The sequence below is a fragment of the Anarrhichthys ocellatus genome, unplaced genomic scaffold (genome assembly GCF_004355925.1).
Source record: "Anarrhichthys ocellatus isolate YVR2014 unplaced genomic scaffold, GSC_Weel_1.0 scaffold9, whole genome shotgun sequence".
Lineage (NCBI taxonomy): Eukaryota > Metazoa > Chordata > Actinopteri > Perciformes > Anarhichadidae > Anarrhichthys > Anarrhichthys ocellatus.
The window spans coordinates 5,031,401-5,047,401 of record NW_022280039.1 but is presented as its reverse complement, the minus strand read 5'-3'; the positions used below and the strand labels follow the sequence as shown (position 1 = coordinate 5,047,401).

The following is a 16,001-nucleotide window of genomic DNA, read 5'->3' as shown; positions in this document are numbered from 1 at the left end:
GGAGCTGGATGTGTGCCACAGCGCTGGGGCGCAGGACCACAGCAGTGGATCTTTCAGAGGACAATTACAGATAAAAACTCTCCGCTGAGAAAGAGCCGAAGAATCTCTGCTGGGTTGGTATGGTAATGTTGGTGTTCCAAAAAAAAAAAATTCTACAGGACAAGCCCAATCGCTTGTCTGGGATATAAAAGCATGAGGACAGACACACAGTAGGGACAAGAGAAGGCATGGCGCTTAGTACTTAAAGATGTAGACTGAAGGCTATCCTTGCTTGATCCCCTTTTGGATCATGTTAAGCTCAAGGATAAGACGCAGAGAAGGAAGATTGGATATTCCACTCAGGAGTCCCAGCGAGGTGTCTCACTGGAACACACCTAGCGGGTTCAATCAATAGAGAGGACATTCTTTTTAGAATATATGAAATAAGGCCAGTTCTCTGAAAACTGAAAAAAGACCTTTAGTCTTTATCTTTACTTCATCACGATGACATTTTATTCAAGAGATTTCGAATCAATATTTCAGGTCTCTGTGCTGATAAAATGTGTGCTTTTCCAAACAAAGTGTGTAATCACAGTCACACCAGCATACCAGAAGGTTTTTTTTACTCCCTGATTATGCCTTCATTATGCTGTGCAGACATTTTTCTAGCATGGATTTGATCCTCTCATTTCCTGGAGTGTGTTATCAATTCCCATCACTATTCACAGTGAGAATCTGTGTCCTGCAGCTTTATGACACACAATGCTCCATTAGGATCATACTGTGTATGGTTACTGAGAAGACCTTTGCATATGGCAAACATCATTACTGTGCACTTCCAGCCAGCGAGTCAGCACTCATGATAGAGGTGCTGTCAAAAAAGGAGCCATCCTCTGAGCGGCGAGAAAGAAGCACAATCAAGATGTATGTCAGTAGACGTGCTAAGCATCAACTTAAGCATCAACTGTCTGGAAATGCATGACCTCTAAATTCTATATGGAAATCAGTGTAGGTGTTTCTTTGTGTGGGCTTTTACATGAATATAATCAGATGGTGATTCTTGTCCTCAAGGCCAAAAAAAAAGGCAAACGTGATACGGTGTGAATAAGAAAGATGTTTTTCATTGCAGTTGATTTTAAATTGATTATTTGCAGCTGCAAAACTGACAAAAAATCTAAACCTAAAGGCATAATGTTTACAAACATCATTTTTGGTTAAACCCTTTTCCCACAAGACAGACAGATGGGAATCATTTGCCAGACCACCAGTGGCCCCCAGATCCGTAAATTCTGGCTGTAAAACAGCTAAAGTAAATGCCGCTCTCCTCCTTGTGGCACTTAACGACTGATGGGCACATTTACATTATCACTGTTTTAGCAAGAAGTCAGAGAGATAGAGAAAAAGTCCTGCAACTATATGTCCACAATACACAGTGATTATTATTGCTTGTGTCCTGTTGTGATTTGATATCTCACCACTGCAGGTCTCTGTAACTTTTCCCATAAAATGATTATGGGCTGTGAGATGAATTTTGATGTTATAACCTGACAAGCCAAGAGGTAATAAAGCCACAATGTCTCTGTTGCACAAGAGAATCCCTGTCATATTGAAATATTCATGAGATAAATGTTCTTTAAGGCCAGGCCTGCTCTGGGTATGTTGTACAGGTGCAGTGGGTTCTTCATCATACATAATGCATATCTGAACAGATACGGACTTTAATTTTTGTCATGGAGTATAACTTAATTAGATACCACGCAAAATAACACCGGGTGGCTCATATATTCCGATTTGAATTAGAGCAGATTGACACCCACACAGCGGTGTGTCCCTGTGTGTTAGGAAGCATTTGTCCCAAATACCTGGCTTGAACTCGTCATATGTGTTGGCGATGGTTTCTGTTTAACTTCTTCATGTCTGGCTGCATTCTCTTTGTTAGAAAAACACATATTCTCAGTTGAAACAATGGAATAGTCGGGAACATTGAATTTGTGCTTACCTCCAAAAAGTAACACCGCCGACTGAAGTGCAAGGATATGCAACATGTTTCTTTGAGTCGTTGAGCAAACACGAATTCCCCCCAAAAATAGATGGAAGCGGAAATGGCTTAATTCAAAGAAAAAAGTCCTTCTTGCGGCATCATTAGTAAAAACTGAAAAATCATATTTTCTGGTAAAAAAAAATGTCTCATGCCTTAGCCAGTCATTTGCAAATGCTAAAAAAGCATAGTGCGTGTGACAAATTAAAGCGAAAGCCTCTTCACTTGCGTCTTATCTAGTTGTTTTCGTCTGGAAAATTCAAGAACTGAAGAGAAGAAACTTGCGCGCAGCTTTGCATTACTCTTTGAAGCATTTTCGGAAGAGAAAGACCCTTAGACGCCTGGTAGAATGACCGGTGCGAGACGTCTGTTGTTATACATCTTCACAATGATTCTCCAAAAGGAATTCTCTCCAAAAAACAGCCGAAGTGAAAACGTTTCAATCCCTTGTCCTCAGTTGGTCAGTTTGTCTGCTCTGTTTCCTCCGCATTACCAGGTACTTGAAGTTGGCTGCTATGCAGTGCGTAAAGTACGACACTTGGGGACGAACAGAAGCAGCTCCCACTCGGCACCATGTATGGTATAACATATAGAAGTAAAGAAGTTTAAATTGCCACACAGGTCAGCGTACATCCACACCCAGGCAAGTCCTGAGCGCAACTCCAGCAGCCCGCAGCAGAGCGCGCGGAGCTCTGATCCCGGAGCCAAATGTTCAGAACTGCCACTTCTAATTACACTTTGGCACCAAGTGCTTCAAATAACCTGCGAAAGTCCGCTTTCAAGCCTTCATCTTTCGATGTTTTATGTAGACAGGCAATATGCTACAGTTTCAGTGGAGCTTACGCACAGTCAGCCGTCCAATGCGCGTCGAGCGGGAGAGGAGAAGAAAGCCGTGAGCTGTGACAATAACTGACACTGGCACACATGGGGAGGCGTGTGGCGCTCCAGCAACACACCATTTTTCACAGGTAGTGCTGAGAATACACATACGTATTTATATTAATCACTGTTGACCAACTTAATTCACATTCAACCCAAAAGGCATCTCCCCTTCAGCTCTTCTTCAGAGAGGACATTTACCTAAATCATATATCTTCTTCCTTACTAAATGCCTTACACTTTCCCACCGACACAGTTGCCCTCTGTGGACAAAAAAGAATGACTTGAAAAAGTTGTTATCGAACATGTCCAATTGATTGCATGATTGCGCCACTCGGCATGCACTAGTGACCCCTTGTGGCACGGGAAGTGAACTGACCAGAGCTGCTCAGGTGTGAAGGAGGACAGAAGGCAATGGACACCTACCACTGTGGGGCACCATAAAGATCCAATTAGAAACCAGTGATTAAAGAGATTTACATCGAGAAAATCACCAATTTGATGTGCGGTGGTGCTCCACAGTGAGTTTCTAGTGTCCTTGTTGCATTTCGACTTCTTCGTTCCTTTATTTCCCATTCCTATTCATATTCAAGGCCATAAGAGACATATGCTCTATCCCAGCATGCATCTCGAATATGTGTATAGCAACCTATGGTATGTTCTAGCAGACTACCTGAACATTACAAGCTCTTTTTATAAGGTAACATCGTCTACCAAACATGTAAGATGGGTAATAGCATACTGCCATCAGCAAACTATGGCTCTATTGCCATATAATCTCTGATGCAACGTCATACATGACTTTATATAGTGAAATGGTCATGTTTGAAAGAATTTGCTGCCACTCTACAACGTAATTGTTGCCTCTGATGGATTCTTCAGGATTAAAACAACCTCAGACAGGAAAATCAAATTAAATATGGTTTATTACTGTAATCTGGTAATTGATTAAACCGTGAGCCAGGTTTTTTTCTGGGCAGGCCAGATGGTGTTGTGAAGTAAAGATAATTAAAGATCCATGAACGCTAAATACGGAAATATCAGATGAGTCACCCAGCAGTCTAATCATTCTTTTCATGAGTGTTTGTCTTTGCTTGTCTGCCATGCTGTGATCACTGTAAGTGAGGACCTAACATTCTGTTGGTTTGTACTTTGATCGTGGGAAAGATGCTCATGCTGTTCTGAGATGTAATTAATGTAAGCATGATTTTACAAAGGAAGATGATGTTTATTAATCACAAATTAATCACACACTGAAGGCGACAAATACTAACCTAACCATTTTAAACTAAAATTATATGTACAATGTAATAATACTTTATGTGGAGATACAAATACATGTTCTGACTACAGGTACGCCCCACACACTGCTTAAGGCAAAACACCAATTTTATATATTTTAGTTTGCATGCTTATAGCTTGCAGTCAGTTTATCACAGCATCATCATCAAAGCAAGATGTGGCCTAAAAGTGGTATCACAACCTACACTTTGATTCTATGCAGCAGTTATGTCTAAAAAGGCCTGTCAAAGTGAAAGGAAATCAACCATAGCACTTACATTCACACAAATAGTGTGTGAATACTACTCCTTTAGTTGTTGAAAAGATGTTTTTGAAGGTAAGAGCAGGTTTGAAAACCCTTTAAAAAATCATAGTTACAGCCACTGCATCTGTCTTTATTTAAGGTATCCTTTCTAGTTGACTTCAAATTCCATTTGCTCCTTCAGGAGCCAGGCTTTTGCTTCTTCCCAAATGTGTGCAATTTGATCGTGGAAACTAATCCACTCTTGTACAGCTGCAAGAAGCATTAGAGGTGGGGGGGAGGGGGGACAAAAGTGTTGATGTAGAGCAGTCACTTCTCTAGCTGTAATGGTTGAGCTGGAACATCACTCACACAAAGGCTGGTAGCTGTCCAAAAGTAGCCCGTCTATACCCTAACACTCAAACAAATCCCTTGAAGCCCACACTACACTGCGGTCCGTTCAATAGCTGGAAATCAGAGAGAGAACCAGACAGAGCCAGAATGGCTTGGGTTACATTGCCTGTGTAGCTGCAAGTCATTAAAAAGAAGCTGAACCCCTGTCAGTCCTGCATATGGTAAGTCCATATCCTTGGCTGCTGTAAAAACTCACACATCATCCATCTCCCTCCTGAAGATGATGAAGTAAACATTAGATTAGGAAAAGATGGAAGTTTTAAAAACAGGTCGAGCAGTTGTAGGCAATATTTAAAGAGAAATGTAGGACGGTGTCTTGACACGCTCAACGTTTAGATGCGCAGACCTCTCCGAGGACAGGTCGTAGGACTTTGATGTCTGAAGAAAGCTATCAAGTCTTTGATGTCTGAAAAAAGATCTGGAAGCTTTCACACCTTGAAAATAGGCTGAAGACGTAAATGTCAGACGCACGAACATACAAAACATTGCATCTACACTTTCAGACATCGGTCGCCAGATTTTACTTGTGAATGTTTGCAAGTTTAGTGTTCTACAAGAGCAAAGATTTTCTGACAAACAATACTATATACAATTCCTGGTAAATTTAGTATATATATTAAGATATTAAGAATACCATATGGGTGAATAGAAACACACTATAGGCCGTATTTTTGAACTTTCCCACTGCCCCCCCCATGACCTTCAGTCCTGTAGGTCCCGGGGGTATATACCTCTATGACGAATCGTGCCCTGTGTCTCCTTTTGGGTTGTATCCTTCATCTATGACCTTAACCAGCCTCAGTACCTTGTCCTCCAGTCAGTTGGTAGACAGGAGGCCCAAATTCATCACCACCTTTCATTTTCCTACTCTGGCCTATCTGATGTATGACAGCATTAATAATAACCGCTGCAGAATGCCCCGTCGCCCTCTGCGCCTTGCCCACTCGCCGCCTGCGCAGATTACCACTAGCCATTCACAGCCCATTAAAACTGTATTTACTTATCAGCCTCTCTGGGGCCGTCACTCTGTTTTCAAGACTGATGCCCAGAGGGATGGCAAAGGGTGACCTTCCTGTAGTCTGCTGTGCTGTAAGTCACTAGTCTAGTCGCAAATGACTCGTCCTTTATTTTGCTGCCTCAACTCTACTGAAAGCAACGTTAGCCCCTTTCTATAACGAGACATAGAAAATTTAATAAAGCCAATGGAATAAGACATAAAGGGTGTTCATTTGAAATTGTTATCGACCCTTGTTTTTTTTGTTTTTTTTTAATAGTCGAATAGTTAGATTAATAAAATGATACAGCTCTAATATCTGTCCATTGAATATGAAACTATAAACAGCAGCCAGTTAGCTTAGCTTAGCACAAAAACAATCAGCCCTGGCTCTGTCCAATGGTTACTAAATCTTGTCGCCTCCTCTAAAGCTCGCTAATTAACACGTCTATCTTTTTGGTACAAAAACGAAAGTGTTAAATTTGTCTTTTTACTGCGGGTTTTATGTGCCACACTAATTATGCCCTGGGAGCAGAAACTTCCTGGAGTCGGGTTGCCAGGCAGCCCAAAATGTCAAAATATTCCTTTAAATGGAATTTTAGAAAAGCTCAAGAAACTGACTGTAAGCTACTGCAGCATAGGTAGCAACGAGCTGACTGAAAAATAGAGATGAAATAAGAGTGAATACTTGAACATCCCTTCTGCCAGTGGCCAGAGACACAAGTCCAAACGAATGCTAATGTTGCTGTATGTCTGCTTGATGTGTAAATAGGCAAACACGCCATATCATCTTCAAATCAGATATGTCAGTGTTTTTCACTGTTTCTTTTTCCCTATGTGCTCAAAGTTAAGTTATTGCTGGTTTAATATGATGCAATTTATGATGGTTTCGACGTATTATTGCTCTGATATACTTAAAAGACAAATATTACAACGCTATCAGGCTTCAGTGCATTACTCTGTTTGTCTCAAAGTATGTTAGCCAGAGCAAAGACTTTCCTACAGTTGTGGTTGACTGCATATGTGCACAATATATTTGACTGACAGTTGAGCAATCATGATAGCATAAATGGGACGAGGTGAACTCTCCTCATTCCTCCTTAAACAGACAGTTCTTTCTTATCAGTTAGAATGTGTCATAGTCTACTTTGGGTGTGCTTATGACTTCCTCTGACCTTTAAAATAGCTGATTATTTCCATCCACAATGTTCATTCGGCAATACGCTGCCAGCACAAAAGGATATTAGGCCCAAACTTGCTGGTCTGATAATTCCACCTCTCTGTATGGAACTGAGGGAAACCAAACCACAATGTCCTGCCACTCTATTATCATTTCACTGCCTCCACTTTCACCTTCCCCACTGCTATTCAATCACCTTTCACCTCCGAGTGTGCCGTTTTTTTTAGAAGCTGAACAGTTGTCTGTGTCATCTATTTTATTACATCTTAAAAGTACTCTGTGGTAATTAACTTATCCTTTATGCATTACCCTCCCGGGACAAACTAGACAGCTTTGCGTAGCCCAGAATACTTTGTAGCTGTGTAAATCTCCTCAGTGTTGGGAGACCCACCATGCCTCCAGCTCCCCTGACAGCACTGTGTGATAGAAATAGAGGGAATCTCAAAGGGCAACAGGTCTAAATGTTTAATAGATTCTTATTTTACTTGTGGTAATCTGGTAATCAGAGGTTCGAGGGGGTTACATCTATCACCCAGGGAACAAATAAAAGTCTTATTGTGTTCTGCTCCCTCTCACCTCGGGAGGAAATGTGAACCAGATAAATGATGGCCTTGTTTCAAGAGAGGCTCAATCTATTGCCAACGATTTGTGGCCAACAAAGTAATTTCGATACCGTTCTTTGTATTGATATATGGGGCCTAAATTTGATAAAGAGCCAATTTACTCGTAAGCGGTATAGGAATGGAGCTGCCGTTATCGCCCCTCTTTTTTTCCCTCTTTGCTTCCAATCTACCAATCCAGATCAAATTAGATGGATGTAGAATGACAGACAGCACAGAGGGTCATATTATTTTCACAAAGATTTGCTCTTAACTATCACCATTACTCTTTGGTAATGCCTGTGAGTTCTTTCGTCACATATAGTATGACAGATCTTATGATATTTAGTGACTGTCTGAGTGCATTTTCTGTTGGATTACATTTTTTGGCTGACTGTTAAGCTTTAACAGAGGACCAAAAAAACACCTGCTCAGTATTTCAGGTCATGTTAACTTGAGCATTTCCTCCTTCTACCTCAGGGAGAATACAAATAACAGTGGCTTACAGGATTTTTGAAGAAGCTGTTTCAAACCTTGCATTTTGATGACTACAGGCACTTAAAATGCAACGCTTTGTGAACAACATTGACACTCGCTGTGCCATAGTGATGTTCCTAAACTTCCTCAAGAACCTGCGTGAATGTTAATCTTCAGAACTGGAAATGTGGGCCCTGCAGCTGAGATGCTTTCATCGCCAAACACCGGTAGTGTGTTGCCACCTACTGTTATTGTTGTCTGACAAGAAACAGTATGCTCTTGCGACCACTTGGTGGCAAAGTGACAAATTAACCTCAGAGTGAAAAAGAGAGATTGTGTGCTTCACCCTGGGAACCCCCAACAGGTGTGTGCACAAAGTCTTGAGCACTAATCGCTGGCAGATTTATTAAAGGAGAGGTAAAGTAGATTATTCATGAGCACATGGCTCAAAAATTTAGAATAAATTGAGCGTGTTTGGAATATAGCAAAAGAGACTTTAGCCATATTAGAGGGATTCTGAGCAGCCTGCCATGTGTTCAGGGAACAATACTTTATTGATCGGGTGACTGGATGTGAAAATAATCATTTTCCTGAAAGTGACAAAATTAGAATTAATCAAGCCTTGATTAAATTACTGCATTCTGTTTTCCACTTCAGAGGAGAAGCTCTGAGTATGGAGAACAGATTCTCCCAGGACTGTTTTTTGCATTTTTGCCCATGTTTACATGAGGGCTTGTGTTTGCCTACATGCATGTGCTGTACAAATGTGTACCACTGATTCCAAGCTCAGAGACCTGTGTAGACCAGTGATGCACTGCTGCCACCTAAAGACTGTTTGAATCAACCATTTTTTGGTCTGCAATCATACAGAATACTGTACTTTACCTCACATAATACACACACAACTGCAATAAAAGCATTGAAATGATTCCCATCGTATGTAGTTGTTCATCATAATTTTAATACATTTTACACACAGAATCTCTAGTTTGCATGTATTATTAATACAATAGGTACAGTAGGAGCTTCACATAAAGCGTTAAGGGTACCAAAATAGCTGTAAACAGAAACTGCATATTCAGATTTTCTTGTTACTGAACATTGCTTTTTCATTAAAGTCAGTTCAAAAATATCCATTGTACAATGTCATTACCATATGATGTGTTCAAAATTAGACACACAGATGTGTTAAAAATGATATCTTTTGTAAGAGAGCATATAATTCAAAAGCTCTCAAAGCGAGCCATCTGTCACCAAACCCAGACACGGCAGGGGTTTGTTTGCTAACAGGACAAAGGCGACTGTTACCAACCAGATGCTGTCAGAATAATGAAGTAGTTGTCAAAAAAAAAAAAATGCTGCTGTCTTAGACGAATGTGCCATATGGACAAAGTAAAACAAAGGACGAACTGTAATTGGTTGGTAAAATATTTTGTTGGTCACATTTTGTCTGTAAGAACATCAAACAAAAATGCCAAATGGTAATCAGTGTCTTTATCTCTGGAAGAAGCAGACCTAATGAAAATGGTCTGTTATTATGGTTTGTCAAATACATGACAGGACATGTTAGTAGACTGGGAAATATGATCTGTGAACAGTGTTGCCAGATCAGATTGACAGTTTCCTGCACAATCACAACTTAAAACCCTCCCAATTCAATGAAAACACATCATAAGCACACAAAGCTTCATATCTGCACCAAATAACTAAATTATCTTTGTTGCAAATAGTTTACAAATTTTTAAAAAATCTATATGTAATTCGGATACCCCGTTATGCCTCAATAACAAACTACTGTTCAAAGAAGAAAAAAGCCTCTGCATCAAGCTTACCAATCTCTATCATTGTTTATTTAATAACTGAGTGATACGCCAGATGCCTGTTTGCTTGTTCATTTATTCATTCATCTTTTTTTGAGTTCTAAACTGGATAAATCTTGTTTTGTTCATTACATTGTAGCTGCAGGTTAAGGACAGAGCGTCAAGAGGAACCATCGTTGCCCTCTTGTGCTTTAACGGGGAACGAAAACACCGTCGGACCGACGCGAATGACGTCGGCGTGCGGGAGGCTTCCGGTTTTACAATCGTACAACTGGCGTGAGTGTGTGAGTGAGTTTATAACGATTTACCTTGTTAGTAATTTATCTCAAAGACTTGAATTCATGATTTAGGAAACTAAATGAGTGATACATTTAGCCACCCATGCTAGCGTCCACTGCGACGTTTAACATGTGCCTGCTAAGTTAGCTCGCTAGCGTTACAATATGACGAGTAACGTTTGTCTTAGAACATAAAGTTAGCTAACGTTGGCCAAATCTAACGTTAAGAAGAGAGTTGAACGGTGCTTGAGCAGAAGTTACAAAATACATTCATTAAGATTATAAAATATTGTTTGCAGAGTTGCAACGTGCAAGTTAGCGTGAAGTGTCGAAAAACATTTGTCAGCTGACATCGACATCCTACCAACTAGGATAACTGTAGACTCCAGAGGTACGTTTTTTTTTGTCAAATCTGATGCTTTATTCTATCAAATCTATATTTAATGTATTTGTCAATTTGTTCCAAATTACTTCATATCATTGCTTTCTTTTCTACAAAAATACATGTCTGCTTCAACACTTGCAGGGGGGTTGGAGCACTTTAGAAGTAGACACAGATTAACTGTGCTGTTTTCCTTTTACACAATATGCAAATTATTTGTAATAGTTTTTTTCCTCCAGATTATATAAATTACATAACTAGTAATGTTTTGAGCAGAAGTTAACATTTCCTATGATGGCTGTTTCTTACAGTAGTTTCTTCTTGTGTTCCCCGGTCAGTTGTCGCTCTGTGTTAAATATGTTGGCAGGATGAGGGTTAAGCATGTTGATCTGAAGAGAAGCCTTCGATATGACTTGTGTTCTCTTGTACATTTGTGCTCCAGGTATAGAGTGGAGGAGCCATGCCTTTCCTCCACGGGTTTCGTAGGATCATATATGAGTACCAGCCGCTGGTAGATGCTGTCCTGTGTGTTGTTGGACTGGAGGAAGGAGACGGTACTCACGAGGACAGGTAAAGCGAAGTTTAAACAATCGTCCTGTTTAAATTGTTTGTAGCAGTGTATTTTACTCCAGCTGTAGTACCATAACCGCTGTAACTTCAGAATGCATTCGATAGAAACACAGTTTGTCTGAATCAGTGCTACTTTCTGCTCTTGTGTCCAGAGTCCGAAGCCCCGAGGATCCGTCTGGTGCTTGTGGCTCTCTAGCGGAGCTTCTGGAGCGGGAGTCCCAGTCGGACGTGTTTGTGGAAGGCATCAGCTATGCCCTGTTTAAGGTGGCAGAGCGGGGACTGGTGACTGCAGCGGAAATCCTTCTACGCTATGGAGCTCATCTAAATTTTGAAGGTGAGAAATAATTTGTGAGGGGGCTGTAAATGCATAGTACAAAGTTTTAGTAAAATAACCAAGCACCTAAAATAGGATTAGACATCCAGAGAAACCAACACACTGATATTGGTTACTCTGGCTATTGCACTCCATCCTACTTGACCAATATATGCCGTGTTGGCTAGAGTAGCTTTCATCTTGCTCCAGTTTTAATGGGTGATTGTTAGTCTCTGCTACATTGTCAATTGAATACATTCCAAACATTTAAAGACAGATTTTACTTCTTCCGGCATATTGTAAGTTGAGCGAGTTGCCGTCCATCTACACTTGAGAGAATAAGTCTGCCTTTAGCAAATTGCAACGGAAAGTGCGGCATGTCTTGCAGCAGTGATGAAACCTGCCAGGGCTCAGCCAGACTTTGCTATGGTGACCTCTAGTGGGAGTAAAAATGTCTTTCCCTCGGGACATAATTAGGGAAACCTGGCAGAGGCTGCTTCATTCATCTTTTACATTTCTTGAATGTCTTTTTGAAGAAAGTTAACACTGACAAATTCTCACTTGTAGCATGCAGAAATGTTCGAGTTTCTCTATTCATTTTCAACTATTTGTCATCCTTTTCCTTCCTGTTTAAGAATAGCTTGTGCCAGTTATCTGACAGGCACTGTGCTGAAGCAAGAGCATATATAGTTAGGATAGCTACTAGTCACATATGTGGAATTTAATCATCTTGACACCTATTATAATGTATACATAAAATAGAATTTGTTATACAAAGATGCACGCAGGAAGAAACAATCAGTCTGTGTTCCACTGAGAAACCTCAGTCAGGTGCAGTTCTGTTGCATGTAAAACTGAGAATTACCTTTTATTATGTGCTTTTATACTGGATGTAGTATTGTCAGAAATCTTTATCCGTCTGACTTCTATATTTAATCTCTGTGATAAAGAATCATTGTGTTAATATGAATGTGTGTGTCTACCCTCCAGACCCAGTCTCTTACTACAATCCTCTACACATAGCCATTTTGAGGAACAAGCCAAACATGGTGAGGCTGCTGGTCGGGCACGGAGCGAGTGTTGAAAAGAGAGACAGGGTGAGGCGACGGTCAAACTTGGATTCATGTCCTCTCTTGTTGTCATGGTACCCCGTCTGTTTTCTTAGTATTCCATGTGAATAATATACATTTTACTCTGTAGATCCATGAGAGCAGTCCTTTGGATCTTGCCAGTGAGGAGTCGGAGAGGCTCGCCTGCCTGCTCACCCTGCTGGACCTCGGTGCTGATGTGAATGCAATGGATAAACATGGTACATTTACATTGCTCGGCCGATTTAAACAATATTAATTCTGCTCCTGATTCTTTCATTTTGAAAACCGATTCATTTGCTCTTGTCTCTAAAGGAAAAAGCCCTTTGCTCCATGCATTGGCCAGCAGCGATGGCCTCACCGTGCATAACACAGAGAACATCCAGCTTCTACTTCAGAGAGGTACTGACTGTAAAACACCCTTCATCTTCACTTTGTCCACTTTCAAATACTCTCTCAAACAGGATCGTGGTTAAACCACAACTTGTGTTGGTGTGCATACCTGCCTGCCCACCTGTATGCGTTTTGAGATCAAAGTAAACTGTCAGTGGTTGTCAGGCTAAAAAATGGACATCATGTAGACTTCATGGTCTTTTCTCTTTTAAGTAATTACAACCAGGTCTCGGGTCTTTTCTTTTTCCAAAGCCAGATCTTTTATGGACAATTTTTCCCAAAAGTTTTTAATTGTTGATCCAGATTTCCAGTCCTTCACGATACGTCTCTTGACTGTGACCATTTCAAACATAACTGCCTACTGAACATTAGAATCATACACATGCATCTATCTGTCGGTAATAGAAGATATTGTTCAAATATCTAACAGGAGATAGTGCACCGTCATCTCTCAGACAGGTGAAATCATTTTATTCCAATGTTCTCAGTATGCCAGTTAAAGGAGGTCAGTAGTGAGTGTGGAACATTCTGAGAAGAGAGACGCAGTTTGGGATACTGGCGTCCTGCCTACTGATGACTGACACCACATGATACTATATCATTTTATTGTCATTTGATGACAATAAAATGAAAACGTCATTGACATTTATTAGTTGTAGACTTGGAAAATAAGGACATCAGGATACCTTCTTCAATTGTTACCTTTTATTTTACCTGTTTCACAAGTCCACCAACTTTATGGAAGTACTACATTGCTGGAGTACCCCTTAAAAAAGGCTCATTAATTATTAAAGCTGTAACCAGTGAAAGCTCTCTGAGCTATCCTCACTAGTTTTGTGAGTTTCATAAAGGTCCGAAACATTTACTTTATTGTCAAACGAGTCATTGATAAATATCTACGGTACCTATGCTAAGGCGCATATGCTCTAATGTGCATGTAACAGATTTGTTCTGAGTGATGCTTTCTTCACTACAGGTGCCGACGTTAATGCTGCGACTGTAGAAGGTGAAACAGTTGAGTCCTCCTTGGTGTTTCTGGTGAAGGAGGCTCTGGAGGCCAACGAGGAGGACGCTGCCGAGATCGGTAACTTCTGCTTGAAAACCACGCAGCTCCTGCTGGCTCACGGTGTGGACCCCAGCTGCTGTGTGAATGAGGATGGCGAGCCGTCCCTGACGCAGACGAGCCTGGAGCACTTTGACCTGCTCTTCCCTCTGGCTGTGCTCTTAATCCAAAGAGGGGCCTCTTTGGTTTGCTCCTATCACGGCGAGTCCTGTTGGTCAGGTTACAGCCTTCTTTTCCAGCAGCTGCAAACGGCCCTGCTGCAGTGCTCTGATCAAAGTCGCAATTCTGAGCTTCTGGAGCAAGCTGAGGCGTTGCTCGACTTAGCGAGGGTAGACGCCCCCATGCTGCATCTGCCTCTCAGGCTGGAGCTCCCTGTGCCCGGTCGGGACCCTCACCCTTACGCTCAGGCTCTGGTAGACCTGCACGACCGTGTGATACAGCACGAAGCGAGCCCTCCCGCTCTTCGATGCCTTTGTAGGGCATTCATAAGGAGCCAGCTACAGCCTTGGCCCTTGGCAGACAGAGTCAAAGCCTTGCCGATACCCGACAGACTGAAAGACTTTATTCTTCCTGAACGCACATATATCCCAAAGCCCGGCTGGGACCGCTTCAAGCCCCAACATAGCCAGCGCTGACAATACTGACTACTTTGTGTTCTACCTAAAACCCAAATCTAAAGACTGAGCAGGCCTGTAATAATTTGTATAACATGTCTGAGCATAAATGAACCTAAACCTAACAAACCATTGAGGCCTTTGTTTAATTATTGTTGTTGTTTGTACCAAATTAACAGACGCATGTTGGTATGTTTACTTTAAGACACAAAGGTGTGTCTGTAAAAATGACCCTGTGGCTTTTAACTAAGTTCTCACTGTTATGATTAAACATCTATACAGTTGAGCGATGTGTAAAGGGATGTGCAATACAAAATAAAAGCCACCAGATGGCAGTGTTACTCTTGCGTCTCAAAAGCAACTCGGATGCCGGGGTCAAAGATTTAGTTATTCACAGTGCAGCCTACTTAAGTTGTTCCAGTGCAGTAGGCTCCATCTATATTTCATCTCCTCAACGTGATGGTGGTGTATTGTGGAATTAGTGTATCCCCTGCTTAATATGAAGTTGGACCAATAAAACAAGGCATGCGTCTCACCAACATGTGTCCCGGAAACCTTATTCTATCCAGAAATATCTGTTAGCCATTATTTTATGTTTGTCAACATGTTACAGCTCGACACTGACCAGGTAGTGGCAGTGCAGCGCTGAATGTGACTCAAACTCTCTGGCTACTTGTTTGGAGGGAAATAATTGTTTCTATATTTACCTCTGCGGTTGTGTTCATACACCAAGCATCAGTTGAGTGAATGCTAAAATAAAGAAGCAGGAATATAAAGCTGCCACACGGCAGGAAGCCTGTAGATGTTTTGACATGGTGTTGCTGTGACATCATGTAGCTGCAGTGGCTGCTGGCGTGGAAAGTTTTGCCAAGCATTCTTAATGCTTGTGTTTAAATTCAAATGAATGTGGGGACCCCCGTCCTCTTTTTTTTTTTTTTTTTTTTTTTTGCTCTCAAACATTTACAAAACCCATTCTGCACATCCCGTCTTTGGTAATAAACAAACATTGGCTGAGAGAAACATACTATGAATGTACAGGAACACCATAGAGTACATGTGTGTTTGCGTCCGTGTGTGTGTGTGTGTGAGATGAGCAAACTAAATAGGACATTGTGTTACACAACTAACCCCTTCCTGACATTGCTGAAGCTGGAGTGGCTCCAAGGCTTGCAAGCGCTCCAGCTCCTCTTGGTTATCTAGGTCACAGCCTCTGAGGAGAAGAGCCTCCGCCGCAGCAGCAGCAGCCCTGCATGACACACGCTTCACTCTCCTGTCTGTCTCGATCTCTTGACAAAACCTCAACACTGGCCCTGGTCGAAAGAGAAAGGGTGGGGGGGGGGTTTGCAGGAGGAAGAGCAGTTTAAAAAAAAAAAAAAAAAAAGTTACAGAGACGACATG

The 16,001-nt window shown here is 41.4% G+C and overlaps 2 protein-coding genes across 6 annotated transcripts in view; one reads left to right on the top strand and one right to left on the bottom strand.

The window, feature by feature from the left end:
* si:dkeyp-14d3.1 (transmembrane protein 132C) overlaps positions 1–2,974 on the bottom strand; it is a 117,683-nt gene extending 114,709 nt beyond the window's left edge. Inside the window, exon 1 of the mRNA XM_031848948.1 lies at positions 1,979–2,974. Within this exon, the coding sequence (XP_031704808.1) occupies positions 1,979–2,024 (46 nt within the window). The 5' untranslated portion in view covers positions 2,025–2,974. The remainder of the gene's footprint in view (positions 1–1,978) is intronic.
* Positions 2,975–10,104: 7,130 nt separating this feature from the next.
* asb6 (ankyrin repeat and SOCS box containing 6) lies at positions 10,105–14,826 on the top strand. 5 transcript variants are annotated; one of them, XM_031849313.1, is made up of 8 exons: positions 10,105–10,186; positions 10,480–10,571; positions 11,005–11,132; positions 11,285–11,466; positions 12,436–12,542; positions 12,646–12,754; positions 12,849–12,935; positions 13,903–14,826. In XM_031849313.1, exons 3-8 carry the CDS (start codon positions 11,023–11,025, stop codon positions 14,622–14,624), a joined length of 1,317 nt encoding a protein of 438 aa, XP_031705173.1. In that variant the 5' UTR covers positions 10,105–10,186; positions 10,480–10,571; positions 11,005–11,022; the 3' UTR covers positions 14,625–14,826. The 5 variants fall into 5 exon arrangements, with proteins under 5 accessions (XP_031705173.1, XP_031705177.1, XP_031705178.1 ...); XM_031849316.1 differs by having other exon boundaries at positions 10,157–10,178; XM_031849315.1 differs by having other exon boundaries at positions 10,173–10,190.
* Positions 14,827–16,001: the final 1,175 nt, after the last annotated feature.

Bases quoted from the DNA above. Each gene is read 5' to 3' on its own strand.
- asb6 (XM_031849313.1), top strand. From the start codon at position 11,023: ATGCCTTTCCTCCACGGGTTTCGTAGGATCATATATGAGTACCAGCCG. The intron at 12,543-12,645 runs GTGAGGCGACGG...TTTACTCTGTAG, and splicing joins GTGTTGAAAAGAGAGACAGG to ATCCATGAGAGCAGTCCTTT. The intron at 12,755-12,848 runs GTACATTTACAT...TTGTCTCTAAAG, and splicing joins GAATGCAATGGATAAACATG to GAAAAAGCCCTTTGCTCCAT.